Raw genomic sequence first — 24,976 nt, forward strand, 5'->3', positions numbered from 1 at the left:
ATCATCCTAATAACAAGATTCTATGAGTAATTAAGGAAGAAAAGGAAGTAAAAAAGGAAGATAGCAAGGACTGCATTACCAGAAAGGAGGTGTGGGGTAGTATAGGTGTGTGTTTTGTTTGTTAAAGATGGTGCTACAGTCTTTCACCTGGACAATACAATACCAGACAACACCTTAGATGAATGGACAATAATAGGAAAAGGTGGGACTTAAAAAAATCTACTTCACCCCAGTAGATCTTTTGAGATTTTCTTCTTTGTATATCTTAGTTTCCTATTCTGGTGTGTTTGAAGATTTACATGTTGTAACATACAGTTTAAAGACAAGATATTGTGGTTTTATAACAGAGATGGGCATTACGTATTCTTGTGGAATGGAGCTAGCCAACCTTGTTCTAAGGCGTAAACAGAAGTCTCTCCAAACACACGTCAGAGAATGAGAATTTTGCTGTCATGCAGAGAATACTGTCTCAGAGAGAGGCCTATCACAATGTGGGTGGTACAGGAAGAGTGAATTAGCAAAATCCAGGAGGCTATTCAAGGAATACGTAGACAAGTGGAAGAGAAAGAAACTGAATATGATAGATGCCCAGCTTCTGATGATACAAAATATTGTAAATAGAGGCAGAAAGTGGTAAGAAAAGAACAAGGAATAATAGCACCATATCAAAACTAATCAAGGTAGATCTTAGTACAAGAAAGTAAAGAAAGGCAGAGGAAAGTGGCACGATCGGGACATGCGTATATACGGTGGAAGTGGACTCGAGACATTTGTGGTTAGTCACAAAGTAGACTGCAAACCCTGTGCATTACTGATGGGATAAGTTAATCTTCTTGGAAGAATAAACCTCACTTAGTTTATTCTCAGCATAGTTATGTCTATTTGAACAAGGTACATAGATGCTATATGTGATAAAAATAGCCTGTCAAATGGCTTAAATGTAATAAAATCTCAGGGACAGATAGTACCGCCCTTCCTAAAGCAAGTTTTTTACATAGACTTCTTTTACTGAGAAATCTCACATTACAAAAATTTGTGCTGAAAATGACAAGTGTAGGGTCTCAGTAACATCCTTACTGGGGGAACAATTCAATCAAATGCAAAATTTGATACAAAGAGCCCCTGTATGATAATTGAAACCAGCTCTGCCATCTGATACATTGAACTTTCACAAGTTAAAAAGGCTGAAGAGCTTTGAGTATGCTATACTCCTTCATCAGGGTTTGAAGTCATTGGGAATTGTGCTCCAAAGTTACTTTTCATGCTTTTGAAAATACCACCCGAAATATGGTGCCTAAACATTTAGGAGCGTAACTTTAACATCCTGTTTTTGAAAAACTTGGCCAATATGTATTTATTTTTAATCACTTAACAATGAAACTATACTTATACACTTTGTTTTGGAAGTAAGATTTTGTCACTAAGAAATAGTTTATAATAAAAATGTTAACTTCTGCTGCAAACACTCGTCTACATGCTTAACTTGAAGTCATACATTATCTGAAAGCTTGTGTCTGCTTTAAGGTGAGGTATGGCATTTCTGTTACCATAGAAATGGGGTAAACAGTGACACCATCAACGTGTTAAAATGACCACTGCGAAATATTTGCATTCTTTTCTGTTAGTTTAATGACTGTATTTCAGGACATAAAATTGGATTTCTTTGATCTCACAGCCTTACAATAACTATCTAAATGGTAAAACAAAATCTAATAATACATTTGTATAGCATGCTCCAGGCCTCAGATGCTAGAGTCAAGCCACATAGAGCATGGCTGAATTGCTTGCCAGCAAGCATTTGATCTGCAGTGCAAGCTACATGTACATCAGAATCAGCAAGGTCTAGCAATCCTGAGTCTCCTCAAAATTTCCCAGTACATGCAATAAAGCAGCACAGGGTGTGAAAACCACCCAAGTGAATCACATTGTTACCAGGTTCATTTGGGAAGGTCCATTTCACTTGCTGAGCAACAACATAGATGGTCTGAATCCCTGATCTGAACAGCATGCTGTTGTCCTAGAGCTGCTGACATTTCTTTACATTTCAGTATTTTAGTATAGACTGTGGCCATGGCAGCTGGTTTGGCATCCACAGTAGTACGTTAAGTCAACCAAATCAATCATATCTGCTGCTTGCCTATAAATGTGGCATACTTTGCTCTTTGGAGCTAGAGTTAGTGCATATGCACCTGCCATGTGCATATGCACTAACTCTTTGGTGCAAGCTTGTGGTTGAAACCAGTCCAAAATACAATCACTTGAACGTGAACAGTATCACCCATTGTTATATGTGGTGGTGTTGTAGCCATGTTGGTCCCAGGATATTAGAGAGACAAGGTGAGTGAGGTAGTATCTTTTATTGGACCAACTTCTGTTGATGAGAGAGACAAACTTTTGAGCTTACACAGAGCTCTTCTTCAGGCTGGGAAACTAACTCCAAGTGTCACTGCTAAATGCAAGATTTGAACAGATTGTTAAACATAAGTAGTTAACGCATATTTCAAGGGATGATTAGTTAGTTAATTTAGTTTCCCAGACCTGAAGAAGAGCTCTGTGTAAGCTCAAAAGTTTCTCTCTCTCACCAACAGAAGTTGCTTCAATAAAAGGTATTACCTCACCCACCTTGTCTCTCTAACAATATCATTGTCATTTGGTATTGGTAGGACATCACAAGGTAGTAGTCTTAAAAGACCAGAGGAGAGATCTCAGCCAGTGTTCATTTGTAGGTAATGAGTTTTTCTCAAATATTTTTTCATGCGTAGTCTGTTCTGGAGGTGTTCTAGGTTTTTCAAATGCTTCAGATAGCATAAGAAATTTTGATTGCCTGGAGAAAGTAAGTGTCTTTTCTTTCCCATGGTTCAATGGTAGTCCAGCATCACAAGAAATATCTGCAGACTGTTCTTGAAATACCACTCTAGCCATTGAGTAGAAGGCCTTCTTTCCATCAGTGGTCTCTACATTTTTGTCTATGGGTATATCTACACTGCGATAAAACACTTGCAGCTGGCCTGGGTCAGCTGGCCTGGGTCAGCTGACTTGGGCTTGTGGTGCTTGGGCTTGGATTGGAGGACTATACTGCAACTTTATGGATGCTTGGGCTGGAGCCTGGGCTCTGAGACCCTCCCCTGTCATAGGGTCTCAGAGCCCAGACTCCAGTCCAAGCCCAAATGTCTACAATGCAATTTTATAACACTGCAGCCTGAGCCCTGTGAGCCCAAATCAACTGACCTGGGCCAGCCAAGGGTGTTTTTCTGCAGTGTAGACATACCCTATATCAGGGGTGGCCAACCTGAGCCTGAGAAGGAGCCAGAATTTACCAATGTACATTGCCAAAGAGCCACAGTAATACGTCAGCAGCTCCCACTACCCAGCAGCCTTGCCAGCGCCTCCCCCTCCCTCCCCGCACCTCCCGAACAGCTGTTTTGTGGCATGCAGGAGGCTCGTGGGGAGGGAGGGAGGAAGAGCAAGGGCAGTTGAGCAGTGAGCACCCCCCAGCACATTGGAAAGTTGGCACCTGTAGCTCCAGCCCAGGAGTCGGTGCCTATAGAAGGACCCGCATATTAACTTCTGAAGAGTCGCATGTGACTCCGGAGCCACAGTTTGGCCACCCTGCCCTATATTATCATCTCCTTAATGGATGAGAATTACAGCGGCGTCAAGTGGTACAACTCCATTTGGAATAAACACACCTCCTGGAGTTTTTGGAGCACTAGTGATGGACCACCTCAGCTCATCATGGATTCTGCATCAGTTATGAAGCTGTAGTATGTCAATTAATTGGACGACCCAAATTCATGGTGTGATAATTGTGGAACTGTTAAATATATGCACTCTGCAATTGAGAAGCACCTTTGAATATCTTCTGAAGGATGATATTCATTGCTGGCTGAATTAAATACCTCTTTATCAACCGAAGGACAAACTCCTGTACCAAATGGGGCACAAAAGTAGCTGACCTCGATAAATGACAATCACCTGGCTTTAGATAATATTCTGAGGCTTTCATTTCGGCTATTTCAGACCAAAGGATTGAAGCAGCATTATGCAAAACCACTTGTACGTTTGAAAGCAGTTCATCAGGCTCACTCACCAAAGATTTTGGGGATGTTCCTGCTTCAGATTACTAGCAGCTTGAATAGTATCAGCTAATGTTACTGTTCTCCACAGAGCAATGGTAGACTTTCCTTGTCCATGCTGTGCATGGAATGAAATTGCAGAACCATAGTGTTTTTCTGATTTTGTCTGTAATGTGCTACTGGAATAGCTTGCAGTTTCTACATCTGATGAAAGCAGAGCTTATCTTTTTAGCAGCTTGGACAAGAGAAGAGCCTTCTGGCACATAAGATCATTGTCTATCTCTTCAACTGCATCCTTAGCAATTAAGTCTTCCACAGATATTCTGCAGAACATGTCATCTTCTCCTCTTTGAAATGCTGCCTCCATTAGATTTGTTGCTCTCTTGTCTTTCTTGCGTGGTTTTTCTCAAGCAAACAATGCAACAGGACCAATCGCTGCAGGATGTGCTTGCTGTGGTGGCAATAGAAGCAGATGAATGTGATGGTCTCTGATCAGATTCAGTCTGTTTTTCTTTCCTTGGTTCAGTACAACTCTGACATGCCAAATTCAACTTGCTTGCATATTTCTGAAAACAGCCCCTGGGACAGAGCATTGGTGGCACATCATCTTTGATGGAAGCTTAAAGGGGCTTGTACTTCCATGTCTTCATATACTGTAACTTTCCTATAGAGATAAAATTCCCAAAGTAAATTGTTAACATTGCCACCATTTTTCATTTTGTACAAGTATACAGAATTAGTTCTAAATATTAGTATCAAAATTACCATTTTTGTTTAGTGAGCACTTTGACTGAACCCTTGTATGAAGCTGTGTATTGTCATCTAACAGTAATACTGACCTGTGTATAACTGTCACTGAATTAAAAAGCTAGTTTATAGAATATTTCAAAGGCTAGTGGTACATGCAAAGGCAATTACAAATTAAAATCTTCCATCGGGCAGACTAGATGCTACATTGTACGTAGTAAAACTTACAATAGAGAAGCATTACATTAGGAATTCATGTACGTTTATATGTTCCCACTCTCTGGTACAAACTATGGGCATGCAATCTTCAGCGTGAAATTGATATGGTCGGCAAATTTTAATTGAAAGTATAGAAAATATTGTTATTACTTGTGATATGTATTTTGACAATTAAGAATATGCAGTGTGAAAACATTTCATGTTATATTGCAGAATGTTGATTTCAGCCATATCTAAACAGCTTAATTTGGGGGGGAAAAAAATACTTGCCCATGCAAAACCAATAAAAATCTCTGTACACTCTCGTTTGGTACCTTTGATCAGTAAACACCACATCAAGGTGTTGAAATTAACTTAAACTAAAACTGTAGTCATAGTCATGTGTCAGTGTTTCTGGAACTGTGCAAAAAAAAAAATTGGCCACTTTTTTCCCCTCATTCTGGGAACCACTGTTTCATCTCACCTGTAGACCTACAGCACTACTTGGCAGCTCCACATTATACCTCATCTAAACATATGTAAAATAAGCTTCCAAATGATATAGGTGTGTGTAGGGTGGGTGCATTTAATTCCCCCCCACCCCCGCAAAAAAAATGGCCTTTTTTGTAGAATTGCTACCGAGTAAAATGCTATTTTATGAATCGGGAGAGAAAGGGACAGGCTAATGGCATACCACAATTAGAGCACAAAGTGAAATATCAGAGAAAGGATGAATAGGATCACTGGAGTCCAGAATAGTATCTTATGTAGATGATATCTAGTTTGCTCTGTGAAAGTCATACATTTCTGTAATGTTCTTGATTTAACAAAAGTGTAGGAAAAATCAAAGATGGTGGAACTCCACCTTTCACATCTGTCTGTGGCTAGGAGTTTCTGATCAGTTGGAATTCCTTCATTTTTCTTCATGCTGTATCTCCCCTTGTAGGCTGCAAGGGAGAAGGAATTATCTTCCTTCACCCAGAGCTTCCAGGCTGTTGTGAGGGCATAGTGCGGGGAGTGCAGACTAGCTCTTCACTTTCTTTGAGTCCTCTCTTCCACCATACCCTTATCCCAAATAGCTAGGGTGCTTGCTCTTAGTGCTCCCAAGTAGCAGAGTAAAAGTGATTCTTGACAATTTCATTACTCTCCTCCAGGAATCTTAATAGTAATTTCTGAACCATTAACAAATTTGGTCATTCTGTTCAGCAAGGTTGTAAGCAGCAGCAGAATACTAATGCTGTTTGGGGACTTGTGAAGATAGCTTTTTGAAGGTTAACTAGGGCAATGATCAGCTTCAATGGCTAGATCTTCAAAATAACTTAAATTCTGCAAAAATGGGTTACTTAGACCACCTTTGTGGCCAAGGATAACCTTTTACTTAATGGAGGGGAGAGGATTTTCCAAACACGTAATGAAGGGGTGATCTTGGACACACATTGACTATACTGCCAAAGTCAAAGGATGCCTACAAGCCTTAAAGAGATCCCCCTAATGCTTTTCCAGGCTCAAATTTTCAAAACTTGTTTAGTTCCCATTTAGCACCCAAATGAAGTGGCTGACCGAGTTCTCAAATGCTCACCACCCATGGAGGAACTTTTCTGAAAATTTGACAACACCCAGGGCTAAGCCTGTTAGGAAACCTGGCCAATTCATTTAGATGCCTAATTGGGAGCCACACTCTTTCGAAATCCTGATCCCAGTTGTGGGTGCTGAGCACATCTAAAAATCTAGCCCTAAATCTTTTTTGAATTTTCTACTCTCTCATAGAAAAGATCAACCTAATAAAGATACTACCTGTGTTACACATTAACAGCATATAACCTTTTGTGAATCTCAGCATATATTAAAGATGCTGTTTTGATAAGAAGTGGGACAGAGGACAGATCTTGCATGAGCCCTGTCAATACAGTGATCAAGATAAGATGGGATTTGGCTCTCAGATATAAAGCTAGATCATTGGGCATTCAGTCTTGTGAAAAGGGCCAAAGTGAGACAGTCTGGGGCAGTTGGTGCTGCAATGGGTCTCCAGGTCACACTGTTCTCTGGGAAGTAGTAAGGCAGGTCAAAAGAGATAAATTAAGTAACCCAATCATATCTCACTTGAAGTATGGAGAGGGTCTAATGGTCTATGGAGACCATTAGCTGTGTTAGATGCAGAAGTCCAAATCTAATTCAATAGTTTGTTTAATTAATAGGGAAGTTTTCAGATGAAGGATTAGAATGAGGAAGTGACCAAATATGGGACTACTTACTGATGGGACACCTAATGCCCTTTAGAACTTGAAATGTGTACCCCTCTGTGCCAGCTTGGGTGAATTTGACTCTATAATCATAACTAATATCAAGATCATCATGTATATAGTGGGGAAGCATTCTTGACTGTGACTGTAATGGAATATCATTAATGACACGGTAGACATTTATAAGGAAGGCATAGGCTTCACGATAAAGGTATTCACATCCTTATCCCACTCACATCTTAGTGCTGCTTTCCATGCAGCCCCTCATGCTTGGAACCCCACCTTTTCTTTCAAGCTCTGTTCCTTTAAGTCCCTGCTTAAAATAAACTTCTTCCAAAAGACCTTATAAACCTAATTCTCTCCTTTTAAAGAAGTGTTAACTGAAGAGACACTAGAAAAATAAACTAAACCAAATTAATGGCAATTTCAAGATCAAATGCTGACTTCACTGCTTATTTGCTTGCTGATACATCTCATCCCCTATGTTTTGCTAATTAGATGGTAAGCATTTCAGTACAGGGATCTTGTTTGCATATTTATTTGTGAGGTATCTGGTATACTGTACTTTTAGTGTTTTAAACAGAAAATAAAAAAGTAATACTTGTTAGTTTAGTACTACAAGATTGTTTTCCTCAGGAATGAGTACAATATAAATGGAATATACATACACATCTAAATCTGTACTATGCAGTAACAGAGACATTTCAGATGTTTTAAACTATAGCTATGTGTGTTTTTTAAAAATCTATTTACTACAGTTACTTTAGAACTTGTTAAATATTGCTACTGTTCACACATGTTTTTGAAACAATTATACTGATATATTCACATTAGTATACTCACATGAATAATCTCATTGGCTTCAGTTGAGTGAAGATTTTTCAGGAACTAATGGGTCTAGTCATGTGAGCAAGGAGTATTTTTGTGAGTAATGGCTTGTAGGATGAACTCGTCACCTTGTACCATTAGATAATACGCAGAAGTTCCTATTACATTCCTGAATTTGAATATCTCTAGTATCCAGTAATTTTGTATTAACATTTGAAACCTATTATTCACTTGCTAGTGATAGTCATTACCATCAGAAATTTTGGAGCTTTTTTACTTAAAGCAACAAGATGTGTTACCAGTGCAGTCTGTGGGCTGGTCTACACTGGGGTGGGGGTGGGGGTCAGGGGGTTGAAGTCCGATACGCAACTTCAGCTACGGGAATAGTGTAGCTGAAGTCAACGTATCTTATTTTGACTTACCCCGGGTCCTCACGGCTGCGACTCCCCCGTTGACTCCGCTGCTCGCTCTGGTGGAGTTCCGGAGTCGACGGGAGCGCGTTTGGGGATCGATATATCGTGTCTAGATGAGACGCAATATATCGATCCCTGATAGATCGATTACTACCCGCTGATTCGGCGAGTACTCTGGACGTACCCTTCATGTATATTTCCAAAGTTGCTAAAAGTGTAAACACTTAACATCTCTTTTTTCTATTAATCAGGTTTAAGACTCCTAAAAATCTCGTTATCAAACGTGAGATTCATGTAGCAAACAATGCATCAGTGTGGTTTGTCAATAAAAAGCCTTCAACCCTGAAAATAGTAGAGGAGCAGATTGCAGCCTTAAATATCCAAGTGGGCAATCTGTGCCAGTTTCTTCCTCAGGTAGGAGAGACAATAACAGATACAAATTGAGTACTGCTTTTTGGGGGGAGGGAGGGAGAAGGGGATTGTGACGTTTTAGTAGAGGGACTGGAGGTAGCTCTTTGGAAGGCCAAAAAGGGTTAAAAAACAAACAAAAAAACCCAATTTTAACCATTGAGTCATAAATTATTTTTAATATTTGTGTGTGTGCGCGGGTGTGTATGGCATGCATAATGTTTTAAGGCTCACTAATTTTGTCAAATTAGTTAATCTTCCATTATAAGGGAGCATGTGTTGGAGATGGCATGGTCCAATGGATAGGGATCAAGTTTAGGAGGCTGGAGGCCTGCACTAGGCTTGTTATGTGATCTTGGGCAAATTACTTTTCCCCCCGTATCTCATTGAATTGGGGGTCATGATATTTGCCCTAGTTTGGAAAGTGCCTTGAGTCTATGGATGAAAAATAATCTAAAGTATTAAGTATCTTTAAATATATGATACATTCTCAGAACAAAGCCAAGAGGAACCTGGGTATGTTTGGGAAAAGAAAAGTAGCAGAGAGCTCCATCATGTAGGTAGTTAGCCTCCTAGCATGTCTGAATTTGGGAACAGACAAATTTAATTAGACGCTCTCTAGACTAGGGGTAAAAAGTGTCATTTTAAAACATGCTGGCTGACATATTTTAATCAGGTGGTGTTTAAACTACGTTTATTAATGCAGTAGCTAATCTTTTTTTAAAATCAGTTTTTCAGTGTAGGAAAATGACCTTAGAACAAATTCTGTGAATGTGGCAGAGTGAAATTTTGAGCACTTAGGTTTTCCAGGGTGTGTTTATTTTTGTTTGGAGAAGTGTTCAAAGTGATTCCCAGAAAGCCATGGACAAAATTTGATAACAATTAGATTTTTCAGCCAGGAGAACTATGAATAGATCATATGCTAACTATAACAGAGTTACAGGGCTGGCTGTAATACATAACTGAGTGCACATTTAATAATAATTTATTGACTAACTTCCAAAGCTGTCTGACATGTAATTCTATGTTGTACGTGCATATTAGCTTGAGATAGGCCAATATATTGCAATAAAATATTACTTTTTTGCAATATTATAACAGACCTGTGACTACATTGGTTTTTGGTTTCTGCTTTGCAGGACAAAGTTGGGGAATTTGCAAAACTGTCCAAGACTGAGCTGCTTGAAGCTACAGAGAAATCAGTTGGCCCACCAGAAATGTACCAATTCCACTGTGAACTAAAAAACTTCAGAGAGAGAGAGAGAGAACTTGAGGTAAGTACCTACATAATAGAGGGACAGTGGTAGGAGGGATTTTCATAGACTTTCCAGTTTCTTTTTGTTTTTAACTATGATCAATAATAAGTAGATGTCAGGTAGTTTTGTACAACGTGATGCTTTTACAGGAGTAATTGTTTTTCTGACTTTATGCTCACTTGTACAATGACATAATAAGGAAGAATTCCTATTTAAAAGTTGGGCTTCTGGCCAGGGAAGAGAGTGTCAATGTAGAGTTAACTGGCCAAGCTTGCAAAGGCCTTAAACTCAATTCAGTGGCATTTGTCTTCTGTATGTAATGCAATTAATGTTTAAACGCCACATCCAATCACGTCCAAAATTTCTGGGAATGTTCTAGGCATAAGTGTCCAGAACATTATTGATTTGGGGGAAATCTGAAAACTCAAAGGGAAAAAATGGGCGCACATGAAGCCTCTGCCATCTCATTAGTACAGCCACAGCTTCAATCACTTATGCCATTGTCTGTAGATCAAACAACTAATTAATTACACCCATTAATGCTTAACAATTAACAGTACTCTATCTCATCTCTGCCTGTCCTCTGAATAAAGTTTAGTATGTTAACATAATTTATTTTCCAGTTATAAAGAATAATAATGGTTAGGGAAATGGGGCTGAACGGGGGCATGCACACAGCTCCTAACTTAAGGGGTAGAATATTATATGACAAACAGTGACATTGACTAGGTACTACGGCAGGGGTCGGCAGCGTTTGGCACGCGGCTCGCCAGGGTAAGCACCCTAGCGGGCTGGGCCATTTATTTACCCGCTGACGCGGCAGGTTCAGCCGATCGCGGCCCCCACTGGCGAGGTTCGCCGTCCTGGGCCAATGGGGGCGGAGGGAAGCCACGGCCAGCACATCCCTTGCCTGCGCCGCTTCTCACCGCCCCCATTGGCCCGGGACGGCGAACCGCGGCGAGTGGGGGCCGCGATTGGCCGAACCTGCCGCGTCAGCAGGTAAATAAACTGCCAGGGTGCTTATCCTGGTGAGCTGCGTGCCAAACGTTGCCGACCCCTGTACTATGGAGATACCAAGCTAATAATTAATTGTCACTTTGTTTGCCATATAATATCTTTATAGTCTCTGTGATAACCTGTTAATCTAACTAAGCAAGAGAGATAAAGGAATTATAAAGAGGTTCAAAACTAATAGTTATAAAATATCTCTTCTAATTAGTGAAAGTAGAGATATTTTGTTCAGTAAAGAATTAATTCAAGAAAGAACAAAATGTATAATGCAGTAATGAAAAATAGTTTCCCCCCTCTCCTGTTGACCAGTAGAGAATAATATGTTTGATCAGAAAATGTTTGTTTTTTAAAGATTAGGTTGTGTTTGAATTACTCTTGCTACCTGTTGTTGTTTGCATTGTTGTAGCCATGTTGATCCCGGGATATTAGAGAAACAAAGTGGGCGAGGTAATATCTTCTATTGAACCAGGTTCTGGTGGTGAAAGAGACATGCTTTTGAGTTTGTAGTCTCGAAAGCGTCTCTCTTTCACCAACAGAACTTGGTCCAATAAAAGATATTGGCTCACCCGCCTTGCATCTCATTACCTATATCAAACTTGAGTTTCCATCACACCATTATGTGGGAAAAGTTGTCCTGCATCTTCCAGTACTGATGGCTATAACTAGTGGTTTGACTCTCCCTTTTTTTGAAAAATGAAATTCAGTTGCAATTAAAACACAAAAAGCTACTGTTCTAAAGCTACTGTTCTAATCCTTAATTTCTTCTCGTTGACATACTTTTCATAATTTCTGCATACCCCTTTGTATTTAGTTATTTTAGTAGAGCAAAATAAATAGTGTAAAATATATTTTCTGACAGAATTCATTGCAAGAAAAAACTAATTTCTTGGAGAAAATGAAGCAAAGAAATGAACGGTATAAACAAGATGTGGAGAGATACTATGAACGCAAGCGTCATCTAGATTTAATAGAGATGCTTGAGAGAAAAAGACCGTGGGTGGTAAGTTTTTTTTTTTTTTTTTTTTTTCCAATTTTTCTGAAAAACTATTATAAACCCGCCATCTTTTTAAAAAGAGAGAGTTCCTATGCAGTGAAATAATTTTTTTCCAACCCAGAATAGCCCAAGCACTACCAACATTACAGAGAGTATATAATTGTCCTGAAACATTATGTTCTACCCCTGGCCTCACTTAGCTTTTGCCTAGTTGCACCTATTGCTTCTAGCAATGGCTTGTACTTCATGCTTTAAAAGGAAGGCAGAGTGACTCCCTCCGCTAGATCAATCGTTCAGTACTGTATTATGGGTTGGTGGTATTTCCAAGCAGCTGATCACCTTGTGCCCTACAGCATAATGAATGATGGGTCTTTTTGTTGCTTCAGAAGTAAGCCTTGCAATGAGTTTCACAAAATGTTTTGTCATACAAGTGCCTAGAGCTGGAGATAAGTGCTTTAAAGAAATCAAAATAAATAAGATACTTGCTCGGTTAAAGGTAAATCATTTTGGCTTGCTTTAATAACCATCTTCTTATGTCCACAAGAGTCTGAATTATTTTGAATTACAAAATGTGATATTTCAAAACTGACTCAGAATTGGAGAATCAAAGCCATCAATTAAGCTGGGGTTGTTTAGTATTTTGAGGCATTATGTCATTATTATATTTACTCTGCTTTCATGCCATTGATTAAAGTTTCCTTCATGGGCTTAAATTAATGAAGTATATGTGGCAAATGTTTGGATCTCATTCACACTGACTGAAATTCACAGAGGGTGCAGAAAGCCTGGCCCTCTACGGTAGGTTAGCTGTGTAGTGGCGCTGCATGAGGGGAGTTGCAGGTGTAGCAACCACAGAGAAGCCCCCTGTACATTAAGGAAGAAGCCTCCATGCCAGCCATTGATGAGTAGACTTGAGGAAGGGCAACAGGATTCATAGTTATGTGACTCAGGTGCACCAACCCACAGTACAAATGCTATGAAAGGACAGCTATTGGGGGACATGGGCTATAGCTTTCCAACCTGGCAGTGGAGAATGAACTTTGGCCTTTTCTTTTCTGTGGATGAAGTGAATTTCTCCTGTAGTGGTAGGGGATTACTCGGTTAAGGAGTAAAAAGTATCTGTTTAAACAGGACCGCTACAGGCTGTGCACAGTTAATCAGGAAAGAGCATTGACATCACTGTTATTGGGACAGAACTTTGAAGGCTAATCAATAGAGACTAAGGGGAAAACTAATTAATGTTTGTCATAACACACATTTCTGAATTGATTTTTACATTTGGAAACAAATGGTTCTTTGAGTAATGTCTTTGTAGATTCACACAGCTGAGACACACCTGCACACTTAAATTTTCCCGAGAGCTTTGTAGAAAGCATTGACCACATTTTTGCCATCCTGAACATTTGGGTCTGAAGGTGGACAAGAAGCAGTCAGCCTGACCCCTACCTGCTAGAACACTGAACTCACTTGCATAGTAGATTTGAACAGAGAAGACGCGAACCTTTCCAACCACTGAATCCCAGTATAGTAATGGCAATAGGTGTCTCTACCATGGGTTGGAGTGCTCACTTAATTAAGTCACAATTAAAATTCTGTAACTTGGCAGATGCCAAGTTACATACCATTGTACTGGGACAAGTGGTTTCGTTGGCTCTCAAGTCTGTTATCCGTCAAGTAGGGGATCAAGTAATACAAATATTTAGCAGGCAGTAGCATGAAGATGAACTGTATGATCTACCAGGGTGGAGCCAGATCTGCTTTTTGTAATAAAGCTATTCCTTGAGGAGGTAGTGCATTCAAAAATCATGTTCTTAACACTGTTGGCCTGTGAGGCATATAGAGTACATTAGTCTACAATCTCAGCAGAAATTTCACCGTCTAGCACAAATGGTCTTGAAAGTAAAAAGTGCTTTGTTCCTTGTTTCTCAGATGGGGAAAATCCCACAAATAGATCTATTGGTAATGAAAGAGGATGCCACACACTGTCTTCGAAAGAGAGACATTATTTCCCCTCTAATCCTTTCTTTTCTTTATGCCTTAACTCCAATACCGCTGATCCTGAGAATAATGGAAAATTGGAGAGGATGGAGAAAAAGTGCTTCTGGTATATCCAGTACCAATAAGTCCAATTGGGGGCTAACCTGGAGCTTCCATCCTCTTCTTCCATCTTCTCCAATCCTCTTCACCAATTCCCACTCTTCTTTCTCAGAAAATGACAGCATGCTACACCTGGACTAAAATCCTTGCAACTACCTTCTTGGATTTTGAAATCTTAACAGGACAGAATCATTAGTATGTTTTGGAGGTGCAGCTGATACTGATGCAGATTTGTAAGCACTCTACTAGACAAACGTGCTGCAAAATGTAAGAGGTTCCCTGTTCGGGCAGCCCAAAACCAGATTAACCCAACATCTGCTACTATTCTGATGATATTTGATTCTTTTGACACAAAAAACCCTCTCAAGTATCAGGCTGAACTCGGTTTATTTGACTATTATTTCATTTTATCAAGTTTCTCTATGAAGATTCTCTGGTGATTTTGTACATAGTCCAAATTATTATCTAAGGTAGTTTAGATACTTACAGATTGCTGGACTATGTTGGAAGTCAGTGACTTTGAAAATGACCTGGCAGTCATTATTCATAACTAACTGAATATGAGTTCTCACTGCAATGCTGTTGGGGGGAAAGAGGGGAAAGCTTGGATGTCTTTTAGAAAAGACATGGTTTAGGTAAACCACACATTATTGGGTGCAGTACAGGTATTACTATGACCTTTGTTATGCAGGAGATCATACTAGATGATCATAATGGCCCCTCCCGGTCTTGAAATCTATGGATCTACTCTGATATCCCTTTATTAACCACCTGTTTGACTTTCCTCCTCTTTCCCTCCCAAAATTACATTAATTACTGGGGAAAGCTTTACTACATAGCCTAGGTGTAAATAGAGCATTTTGCTACTACCTTTAGTGGAAATAAACCCATGAAGTAGTCCTACCGATTCTTTATAGTTTAAAATTACCTACGTAGAGAGTGTATATATAGATACAAAGTGTTACGATCTTGTGAGGGTTATGATTCCCAAAAGTTATAACGTACATTCCATTGCTTATTTGTAATCTCCACAGTTTCTCTTAGAAACATCCCCATACTTGGCATCTGTAGAGCTGTGACTTGGTCTTTGTTCATACATATATATGTCATTCTAGATTTATCTTAAGCTCTCACACTCAACTTGGTAAAATAATGTTTGTTTGTTTGTTTAGTTAGGTCCTCCTACCCACCTTTACAAGAATCTTTGCTAATCAGATTCACAGAGAATAGATCTCTTAAGAAAATATTTGAAAAAGCAATAGTTATTCACCTATAACTGAATAACTTGGAGGTGCTAGCTTGTGTAGATTAATTGACATGACCAGTCCTCGTTCCCAACTATTTCTGAGCCTTCCTAGTGGACTTCGAAATAGTGAAAGAAACTGAGGGGCAGGGCAGGCCCATGGCTCCTTTATATACCCTTCGGGTCTCGACATTTGATGCTGCATTGTCCATAGGCCAAGGCTTTCTAGATATTTCCAGCAAGGATGTGGCATTGTGAGATGCATCCCAAGACTTTGAATCTGTCCCTGCAATAATCTTGAACTACAGTTTGCTCTCCAGTTACTGTTTATCTGTCAGTGTCACCTGGGGATTAAGTTGCTCTTCTGAGACTGACCATTTTGGAAGGGGTTGACAAAGAATGTTTCAAAGTAATTTGGGCAGCAATACAAAAATGTTCTCTGTTCACAAGTAGAACAATTAATATCCAGGTGGGAAAAGGCAGCAACACATAAAGCAAAAACAATAGATAATAGTCTGAAATCCTAATATGAGCATTTCTGTTTTTCGCATGCCCCAGAGTTTGGAGTACCTCAGACTCTTGTGCTCTTGAACTCACATTTCAGGGTCCTGTAGATACCAGTAGAGTTTCCAAGTTCATCCTGGTGTTGGGAGTTGCAGTGGAATGGTGGGTTGATGATGTCAACTGGTGGGCTATACCAAAACCAGGACAAACTCCCCAAGTTCAGTATTGTCCAGGACACACACACACACGCCAGGATATTCACAAAATAATTGGATGTTTACACTCATATTTTTAAAGCAAAATTATTCAAATGCCATTGCACGCTTTTGATCAGCAGGAAATAGGTGGGTCATTGTATCTCAGGGTCAAGCTGATCGATACCTAGCAAGTTAATTGAACCATTACTGGAACTCCATCACTGTAAAACAGACTTCTTGCATGATTCTTGTTGAATTAAACATGAGCACTGCGGGGGCATAATATGTGTATCCAGTTAAACACAGAAGGTAAAAGGCTTTCATTGTTTTGCTTGAAACTCTTGCAAGGAATATGAAAACGTTCGCCAACAGCATGAGGAGGTGAAACAAAACCGTGACCATGCAAAGGAAGAATTAAAAAAACTACAACAAGCAAAGTCTCCAATGACACAGCAAATCCAAGAAGTTGAAAAGCAGTGGAAGAATTTGGATATAAAAATCAAAGAGAAGGTATGTATTTTGGATTCTCGGTTAAAATATTTAGACTTTCCATGTGTTTAATAAAGCTGAAAATGGAACATGAAGCAATCAGAATATGTTCATTTTTGTATAGTAGAAGTAGCATGTTATTAGAAGAGATTTTAATGAAAGTATTTTTGCCCCTCATTTTCCCTGCTCTGTTCTTTGTGCCTCTCCTCCCTAAAAGGAAATTAAATATGGCTATGTGGAGTTAGGTACTACTTAGTTCACTTTCCATGATCACAGTTGGTACACTACTGTAAAAGCACCATTGGAATAGACACAGCCATGGTTTTCTTATACTAAAAATCTTTAGGCCAACATATACAGACCTAGATACATAAAGTTAGGGACCTAATTAATTTGGCCTGATTTTTTTTTTTCTAGACGTGCCAAGCACTTGCAGCACTTTCATTTACTTAATTTGGGAACTGTGATTGATGAGCACCTCCTGAAAATCAGGCCAGTTTAGTTTAGGTTGCTAGCTTTATGTATCCGATTTTGAGTATTTTGAACTTACTGATTTCCTGAGCTGCTACTCCATTTACATTTAACCCTATTATAAATACCTATATGATAGAGTTTGTCAGATAGTAACCAGTCCTCCTCCATGATTCATAATAATATTTATTAATAAAAAAGTTAATTTAGCTATGTTTTGTGGTGTAATATGTTGTTTGAGAGTTTTTGGATAGCTGCCATGTATTCATACCATTGGAAAATGTTCGTGAATCCTGAAAGATTTCTATGTACTGTATTCATTATTTGCTATTTGTTCCATTAAAAAATGGTGAGCAGGGTGGATTGACTTAAATGAAAGCAATCTAAATCACCAATTTTAATCATGATTTAAATCAGCAATCAGGAAACCTTGATTTAAATAATCAGTTTTAATCATTTTACATTTGTACTTTTTAGTTATTTTCCTAAAAAAAGATTGATTCTTCTTAGTTGGTAACTATTGAAACATAATGATATGCAACTAAATATTGCCTTTGCACTAAAATTGGTGTTTGTTAACTTCTTCTTCCAGTGATTGCTCATGTGTATTCCACAGTAGGTGTGCGTGCTCGCCATGTGCACCGGTGCCAGAAGTTTTTCCCCTAGCAGTACCCGTAGGGGGAGAGCACCCCCCGCGGCCGCTGGAGTGGCACCTGCCTCACGCGGTTTAAGGGGAGCTGCGCGCTCCCTCCACCCTCAGTTCCTTCTTGCCGCCAGTGAAGGTGCGTCGGAACTGCTCTGCTCCAGCTTTGCTCTATCTCGTTCCCAGAACTGTTCGTTCGTTTAGTACCTGTAGTTAGTCAGCTGGTTTAGTTAGTGAGCCTGGGCTGGGGCATGCCCTGAGCCCGGGATTTAAGTCGTGTGGTTCTTGTCGGCGTTCTGTGCCAAGGAGCGACTCGCACACAGACTGCTTGCGCTCTTTGGGAGAGACCCACATCAGCGAAAGGTGCAAAATTTGCAAATCGTTTAAGCCCTGGACCAAAAGGGAAAGAGACATTATGCTCTGAACCATTCTGATGGAGTTGGAGTTGGCGCTGACCCTGACCCTAGCACGCCGCGCTGAGCCAGTACTGAGCACCACGGTGTCGGTATCAGGTGATCAGCTGGTGCCTTCGACCATTCAGCACCGCTCCCGTCCACGGGACATGCCGAGAGGACCAAGACTCCCTCCTTGCAACTGCCCATGTCGGGCAGTCCTCGATCCCCATCGGGCCCCAGGCCTCAGACTCACTTAGAGCGGAGTAGCCCGGCCTCTTTGGAACAGACCTTTCTGGGTGTCCGGATGCCTTCCACACCCAAAGCCCTCCAAGTGGCCCAGGACGTCATGTCCATGCCAGTGTCCACAGCCCCACTGATGTCGGCCCCGTGCTCCAGAGGCAAGCCGCTGCTGGGATCTCTGCAGTCGCCCCTGGCTCGCTACCAGTCTCAGTCGAGGGAACCTTCCTGACGCTGATTACCGCCCAGCGTCCGGTTGGGGCAGAGTTCACGTGGCTCAACCCGGACAGTTGGCTCCAGCGGTGCCACAGCAAGTGCAGTGACACCAAGCATCATGGCCAGCCCAGTGGTACTAGTGGGCACCGTGGCCTCCGACGTAGCCCCGGTGGAAGCTCACTTGGTGGCTGGAACTTTGGATGCTCCATCGGCATCCATCTCTAGACCCCCCGACGAAGGAGTCGGTGGGACGCACGTCCTCGGCACCGTGCCTGGAGTCCCACCAGGGGGTGGATCCTCCTGTGCCAGCCGACACCGAGAGCACCGCGCCGGCCTCTTCGCCCCATCCAGAGATGGCGATTGGGGCCCTGCCCCCCTCCATCCTGCAGGAGGACTTTAGGGCCCACCAAGACCTCTTAAAGAGGGTGGCAGCAAGCCTCCATCTCCAGGCAGAGGAGATGGAAGAGCCTGTGGACTTCTTGTTTAACATGCTGTCCCCATCGGCACCGGGTAGGGTGGCCTTGCCGCTCCATGAAGGGGTGGCTAAGATTTTGAATGCCCTATGGCAAACAATGCCCTCGTTGGCCCCTATCTCAAAAAAGGCTGAGTGAAAGTACTTCGTACCCGCTAAGGGGCATGAGTACCTATATATACCCACCTGGCACCCAACTCCCTGGTGGTCAAGTCGGTCAACCACAGGGAACGACAAGTTCAGCCAGCCCTGACCCCAAAGAACAAAGGCTCTCGGAGACTGGACTCTTTCGGAAGAAAAATGTATTAGTCTTCGAGCTTCCAGTTACGAGTGGCGAACCATCAGGCTCTCCTGGGCCAGTACAAATTCAATCTGTGGGGCTCCCTGCCCAAATTTGAGGACTCCCTCCAGGAGCATGATAAGAAGGAGTTCAGGGCGCTTGTGGAGGAAGGGGCAACGGCAGCTCGAGCTTCCCTACAGGCTGCCTCAGATGCTGCGGACACGGCCACGCGATCGATGGCCTCAGCGGTGTCCATGAGATGGGCGTCATGGCTCTTACTCTCTGGGCTGTCCAGCGAGGCGCAGTCTTCCATTCAAGACCTCCCGTTTGATGGGAAAGCCCTGTCTGCAGAGGAAATAGATACAAGGCTGCATGGCATGAAGGACTCCCACACGACCCTCCAGACACTGGGCCTATATGTCCCGGCTCCGGCAAAACCTAAATTTAGGCCGCAGCAGACTTCTATCCTAGCCACCCTCCTGAAGTACGAGGCCGCCCATAAGAAGCAGCAGGACTATAAGAGACGCCCTCATAGGCTGGACCCTCTAAGGGCAAGCAGGCAGTTTTGACGGGATGCTTCGGGGCATCCTGCCAGTCCTCGTCAGGGATCCAACCCCAATAAAGCTTCCCTTCTCCAACCGGTTATGTGCTTTCCTCCCAGAATGGTCTTGGATCACCTCGGACTGATGGGTCCTCAACAACATCTCCTAGGGTTACACCCTCCAGTTTACCTCCTCCCCGCCCAACCACCCTTGCCCCCGTCCCTCCTGAAGCTCTGCTCGAGCAGGAGGTGGGGCGGCTCCTGGAACTAGGAGCGACAGAGGCGGTTCCTGAGGAGTTCACGGGAAGGGGTACTACTCCCGTTACTTCCTTATCCCGAAAGCTAAAGGGGGGCTCAGACCCATACTGGACCTACGGGGCCTAAACCAGCACATGGTGAAGCTCAAATTCTGCATGGTCTCACTGGCCCCCTTCATCCCCTCCCTGGATCCCGCGGAGTGGTACGCTGCCCTCAATCTGCAGGACTCGTACTTCCACATCCACATATTCGAGGGGCACGGGTGCTTCCTCCGGTTTGTGGTGGGACACAATCATTACCAATTTACGGTCTTCCCGTTTGGACTGTCCACTGCCCACAGGGATTTTACAAAATGCATGTCTGTGGTAGCGGACTACCTCAGACGGCGGGGGACGGTTCTGCTCCGGGGGGGCCTGGGAAGGGGCACTATATCCGATGCCTTTCTTCTGTCCTGGTCAGGCAGGCTCCTCTACGCCTTTCCCCCGTTCCCTCTAATCAGCAGTCAAGTGATCAAAAAAATTAATCGCACTGTTAAACAATGATAGAATACCATTTATTTAAATATTTTTTGATGTTTTCTACATTTTCAAATATATTGATTTCAATTACAACACAGAATACAAATTGTACAGTACTCACTTTATATTTATTTTTTATTACAAGTATTTGCACTGTAATAAAACAAAAGAAATATTATTTTTCAATTCACCTAATACAAGTACTGTAGTGCAATCTCTTTATCATTATGTACAAAAACCCTGCATTAAAAATAAAACAATGCAAAATTTGAGAGTCTGCAAGTCCACGCAGTCCCATGGTGAGTCCTATGGGCCCGTGGTGCCTGGGCACCAGGAATATTCCTGGCCTGGGGCCCAGCTCCAGCAATGTTTGGGGATGGGTCTCTCCCTCGGCCCTGTCCCCGCCCGCACTTCCCCCAGGCCATTTAAAACAGCCCAGGGCCCCCACTCACCACTGGCAGCGCAGCAGAGCTGAGCGGTTTCCTGCCTGCTCACTCCACATAGCTGCTGGCCCCTCCCTGCAGCCCCTGGGCTGGGTGGGTCTGTGTCCCGCCCCAAGCGCCCCTGCAGCCAATGGGAAGTTGCATGGGCTGTGCCTGGGGGTAGCAGCACATGGAGACTTCCGGCCTGCTCTGCCTAGGAGCCCCAGGTAAGTGCTGCACCCCTCCACCCCCTCCCAGAGCCTGCACCACCTCCCAGTGCCTGCACCCCCCTTCAGCCCCAAACTCCTTCTCAGAGCCTGCACTCCCCCTCCACCCCCATCCCCAAACTCCCTCCCTCTGCACCCTCTCCCAGAGCCTGCATCCCCATCCCATCCTGCACCCCCAGCCCAGAGCCTGCACACAGCAGCCAAACTCCATCCCAAAGCCTGCACCCCCATCCCCTTCCCACACATCCCCTTCTGCCCCCAAACTCCCTCCCAGAGCCTGCCCCCAAACTCCCTCCCAGAGCCTGCACCTCTCACCCCTCCTGCATATCCACCCCCTGCCCTAACCTGGAGGCTGCATCCAGCATCCAAGCTCCATCCCAGAGCCTGCACCCCAACCCCCTTCCCACACACCCTCTCATTCCCTCAGACCCCCTCACCACCTCCTGTACCCCCACCCCTTGCCCAAGCCCAGAGCCTATACCCAAATTCCATCCCAGAGTCTGCACCCCTACCCCCTCCTGCACCCCCAAAGCCTGCAGCCAGCACCCAAATTCCATCCCAGAGCCTGTACCCCAGACCCCCTCCCCCACCCAAACTCCCTCCCAGAGCCCAACCTCTCAGCCATCCTGCACCCCAATCTTCTGCCCCAGCCCAGGGCCTTCACCCCAGTTCTCCCTCCATTCCAGCTCCCTCCCAGAGCCTTAGACAGGTGGGCACCACCAAAATTTCTACAAACCTGCCACCCCTGCTCAGTCCTACTTCAGCCAATCGCTCAGACAAACAAGTTTGTTTACATTTGCAGAAGATAATGCTGCCTGCTTCTTGTTTACAAGGTCACCTGAAAGTGAGAACAGGCGTTCTCATGGCACTGGTGTAGCTGGCATCACAAGATATTTACATGCCAGATGCACTAAAGATTCATATGTCCCTTCATGCTTCAACCACCGTGCCAGGGGACATGGGTCCGTGCTGATGACGGGTTCTGCTCAATAACAATCCAAAGCAGTACGGACCGACGCATGTTCATTTTCATTATCTGAGTCAGATGCTACCATCAGAAGGTTGATTTTCTTTTTTGGTGGTTCATGTTCTGTAGTTTCCACATTGGAGTGTTGCTCTTTTGAGACTTCTGAAAGCATGCTCCACACCTCATCGCTCTTAGATTTTGAAAGGCACTTCAGATTTTTAAACTCTGAGTTGAGTGCTGTAGCTATCTTTAGAAATCTCACATTGGTACTTTCTTTGCGTTTTGTGAAATCTGCAGTGAAAGAGTTCTTAAAAGGAACAACATGTGCTGGGTCATCATCCAAGACTGCTATGAACATGAAATATATGGCATAATGCGGGTAAAACAGAGCAGGGGGCATACAATTCTCCCCCAAGGAGTGCAGGCACAAATTTATTTAACACATTATTTTTTTTTTTAACAAGATTCATCAGCATGGAAGCATGTCCTCTAGAATGGTGGCCAAAGCATTAAGGGACACACCAATGTTTAGCAATCTGGCATGTAAATACCTTGCAATACCGGCTACAAAAGTGCTATGCAAATGCCTGTTCTCACTTTCTGGTGATAGTATAAATAAGAAGAGGGCAGCATTATCTCCTGTAAATGTAAACAAACTTGTTTCTCGTAGCGATTGGCTGAACAAGAAGTAGGACTGAATGGACTTGTAGGCTCTAAAGTTTTACATTGTTTGGTTGTTGAGTGCAGTTATGTAACAAAAAAAAATTCTACATTTGTAAGTTGCATTTTCACGACAAGCAATTGCACTACAGTACTTGTATGAGGTGAACTGAAAAATACTATTTTATCATTTTTACAGTGCAATTATTTTATTTGTAATCAAAAGTAATATACACTTTGGTTTCAGTTACAACACAGAATACAATATATATGAAAATGTAGAAAAACATCCAAAATATTTAAATTTCAATTGGTATTCTATTGTTTAACAGTGTGATTAAGAATGTGATTAATTGCAATTAATTTTTTTTTGAGTTAATCGTGTGAGTTAACACCCCCCGCCCTCCCGCAGCTACCAGTGGCCGTGATTCTGCCGGGGGCCGTGCCTGCAGACGGTCAACGTAAACAAAACACCTTGTGGCCCGCCAGCGGATTACCCTGATGGGCAGCGTGCAAAAGATTGTCGACCCCGGTCTACAATACCTGTGGCCCATCTGCAACTGCTAGTAGCAAATATCCCCAACGGCAGGAGCTCAGACACTAAAAGGGAAGGACTCTGAGTTACTACAGTGTATTCTTTCCCAAGTGTCTGGCTGGTGGGTCTTGTTGACATGCTCAGGGTCCAAATGATCACTATATTTGGGATCACAAAGGAATTTTTCTCCAGGTCAGAATGGCAGAGGCCCTGGACTGTTTTTTTACCTTCCTGTGCACATTGGGGCACAGGTCACTTGCTGGTTTAAACTAGATTAAATGGTGGCTTTTCTGTAACTTGAAGTCTTTAAATTAAATCATTATTTGAGGATGTCAGTAACTCAACCAGAGGTTTATAGATCTATTACAAGGGAGGACTGGGTGGGTGAGGTTCAGTGGTCTGCAATATGAATGAGGTCAGAATAGATGACCATGGTGGTCCCTTCTGGCCTTATAGTCTGAGTCTATGAATAACAAATAGGCAAAGCAAACAGTTAATGAATAACTGATAACATGAAAATTATTTGTCCAAATGATTTGATTGCTGATAAATACATTTGAAGAAAATCAGGATCAGGGTGAACAATTATCTTACCACTCCCGCCTGAATGAACACACAGCTAAAGAAGTCTGCCCACATGGGGGAACTTGCAGAATTGGGACCCAAGTTTTTAGCAACTATTATTTGTAACAAAGTTTCATTAGCTCTACTCCTCTTTTATCATGTTCTTTCTTAAAAAGAAACTCAGTAGTATTCAGTTGGTGGATGATAATTTAATATATTTAACATGGAATGTAACACTTCATTTTAGTCAGGAACATTTTATATCATTTGAAATTGGAGATTGATAAAACATTAAACAATATTATTTATATAGTTAGGACCCAGTTTAGCTTTCACTGACGATAATGCAAGTTTGACCATTGATTTCAATGAGAGCAGAACCTCGCTCAGATCATTGTTTTGCTTCGGCAGATGAAATGGATTGCACTGTGCAATATCACTTTTCAGTAGCAAAGGTTTATGCCAAAACTTGATCAGGTATTACCATTGTGATTCTGAGTGTATACTCTCTTTCTACCTTATTTTTAACAGATAAGTGCATGCTACCATTTTTCTGTTAAAGACTGAGTCTACTGTTATATTACTTCAAAGACAACAAAAATGTTTTTGCTAAACTAGTCCATTACAAATAAATAAATAAATGCAAGCATGTTTGGATTTCATGCTCCACAATACTGCTCAAAGTTTTTGTTTGTTGTTTTTCTTTGGGGTGGAGGGAAGGTTGATTTTTTGCTGCTGTGGTTCAAAATGTCTTAACTTTTTTTTTTTTTTTTTTTCCAAACAAATTGAACTGTTTTCAGTTTTATTGTAAAAGTATATGTGTTTCCTTAGAGGAAATTTAACAGCTGGAAGCCTGAGATTAATTTTCA

General features: G+C 42.2%; 1 protein-coding gene across 2 annotated transcripts in view; it reads left to right on the top strand.

The window, feature by feature from the left end:
* SMC5 (structural maintenance of chromosomes 5) overlaps positions 1–24,976 on the top strand; it is a 79,064-nt gene that overhangs the window by 5,658 nt on the left and 48,430 nt on the right. For both annotated transcript variants that reach the window (XM_034774095.1, XM_034774096.1), the window contains exons 4-7: positions 8,754–8,916; positions 10,050–10,184; positions 12,037–12,177; positions 16,561–16,722. In XM_034774095.1, the coding sequence (XP_034629986.1) occupies positions 8,754–8,916; positions 10,050–10,184; positions 12,037–12,177; positions 16,561–16,722 (601 nt within the window). The remainder of the gene's footprint in view (positions 1–8,753; positions 8,917–10,049; positions 10,185–12,036; positions 12,178–16,560; positions 16,723–24,976) is intronic.

The sequence above is a fragment of the Trachemys scripta genome, chromosome 6, assembly GCF_013100865.1.
Source record: "Trachemys scripta elegans isolate TJP31775 chromosome 6, CAS_Tse_1.0, whole genome shotgun sequence".
Taxonomy (NCBI): Eukaryota; Metazoa; Chordata; order Testudines; family Emydidae; genus Trachemys; species Trachemys scripta.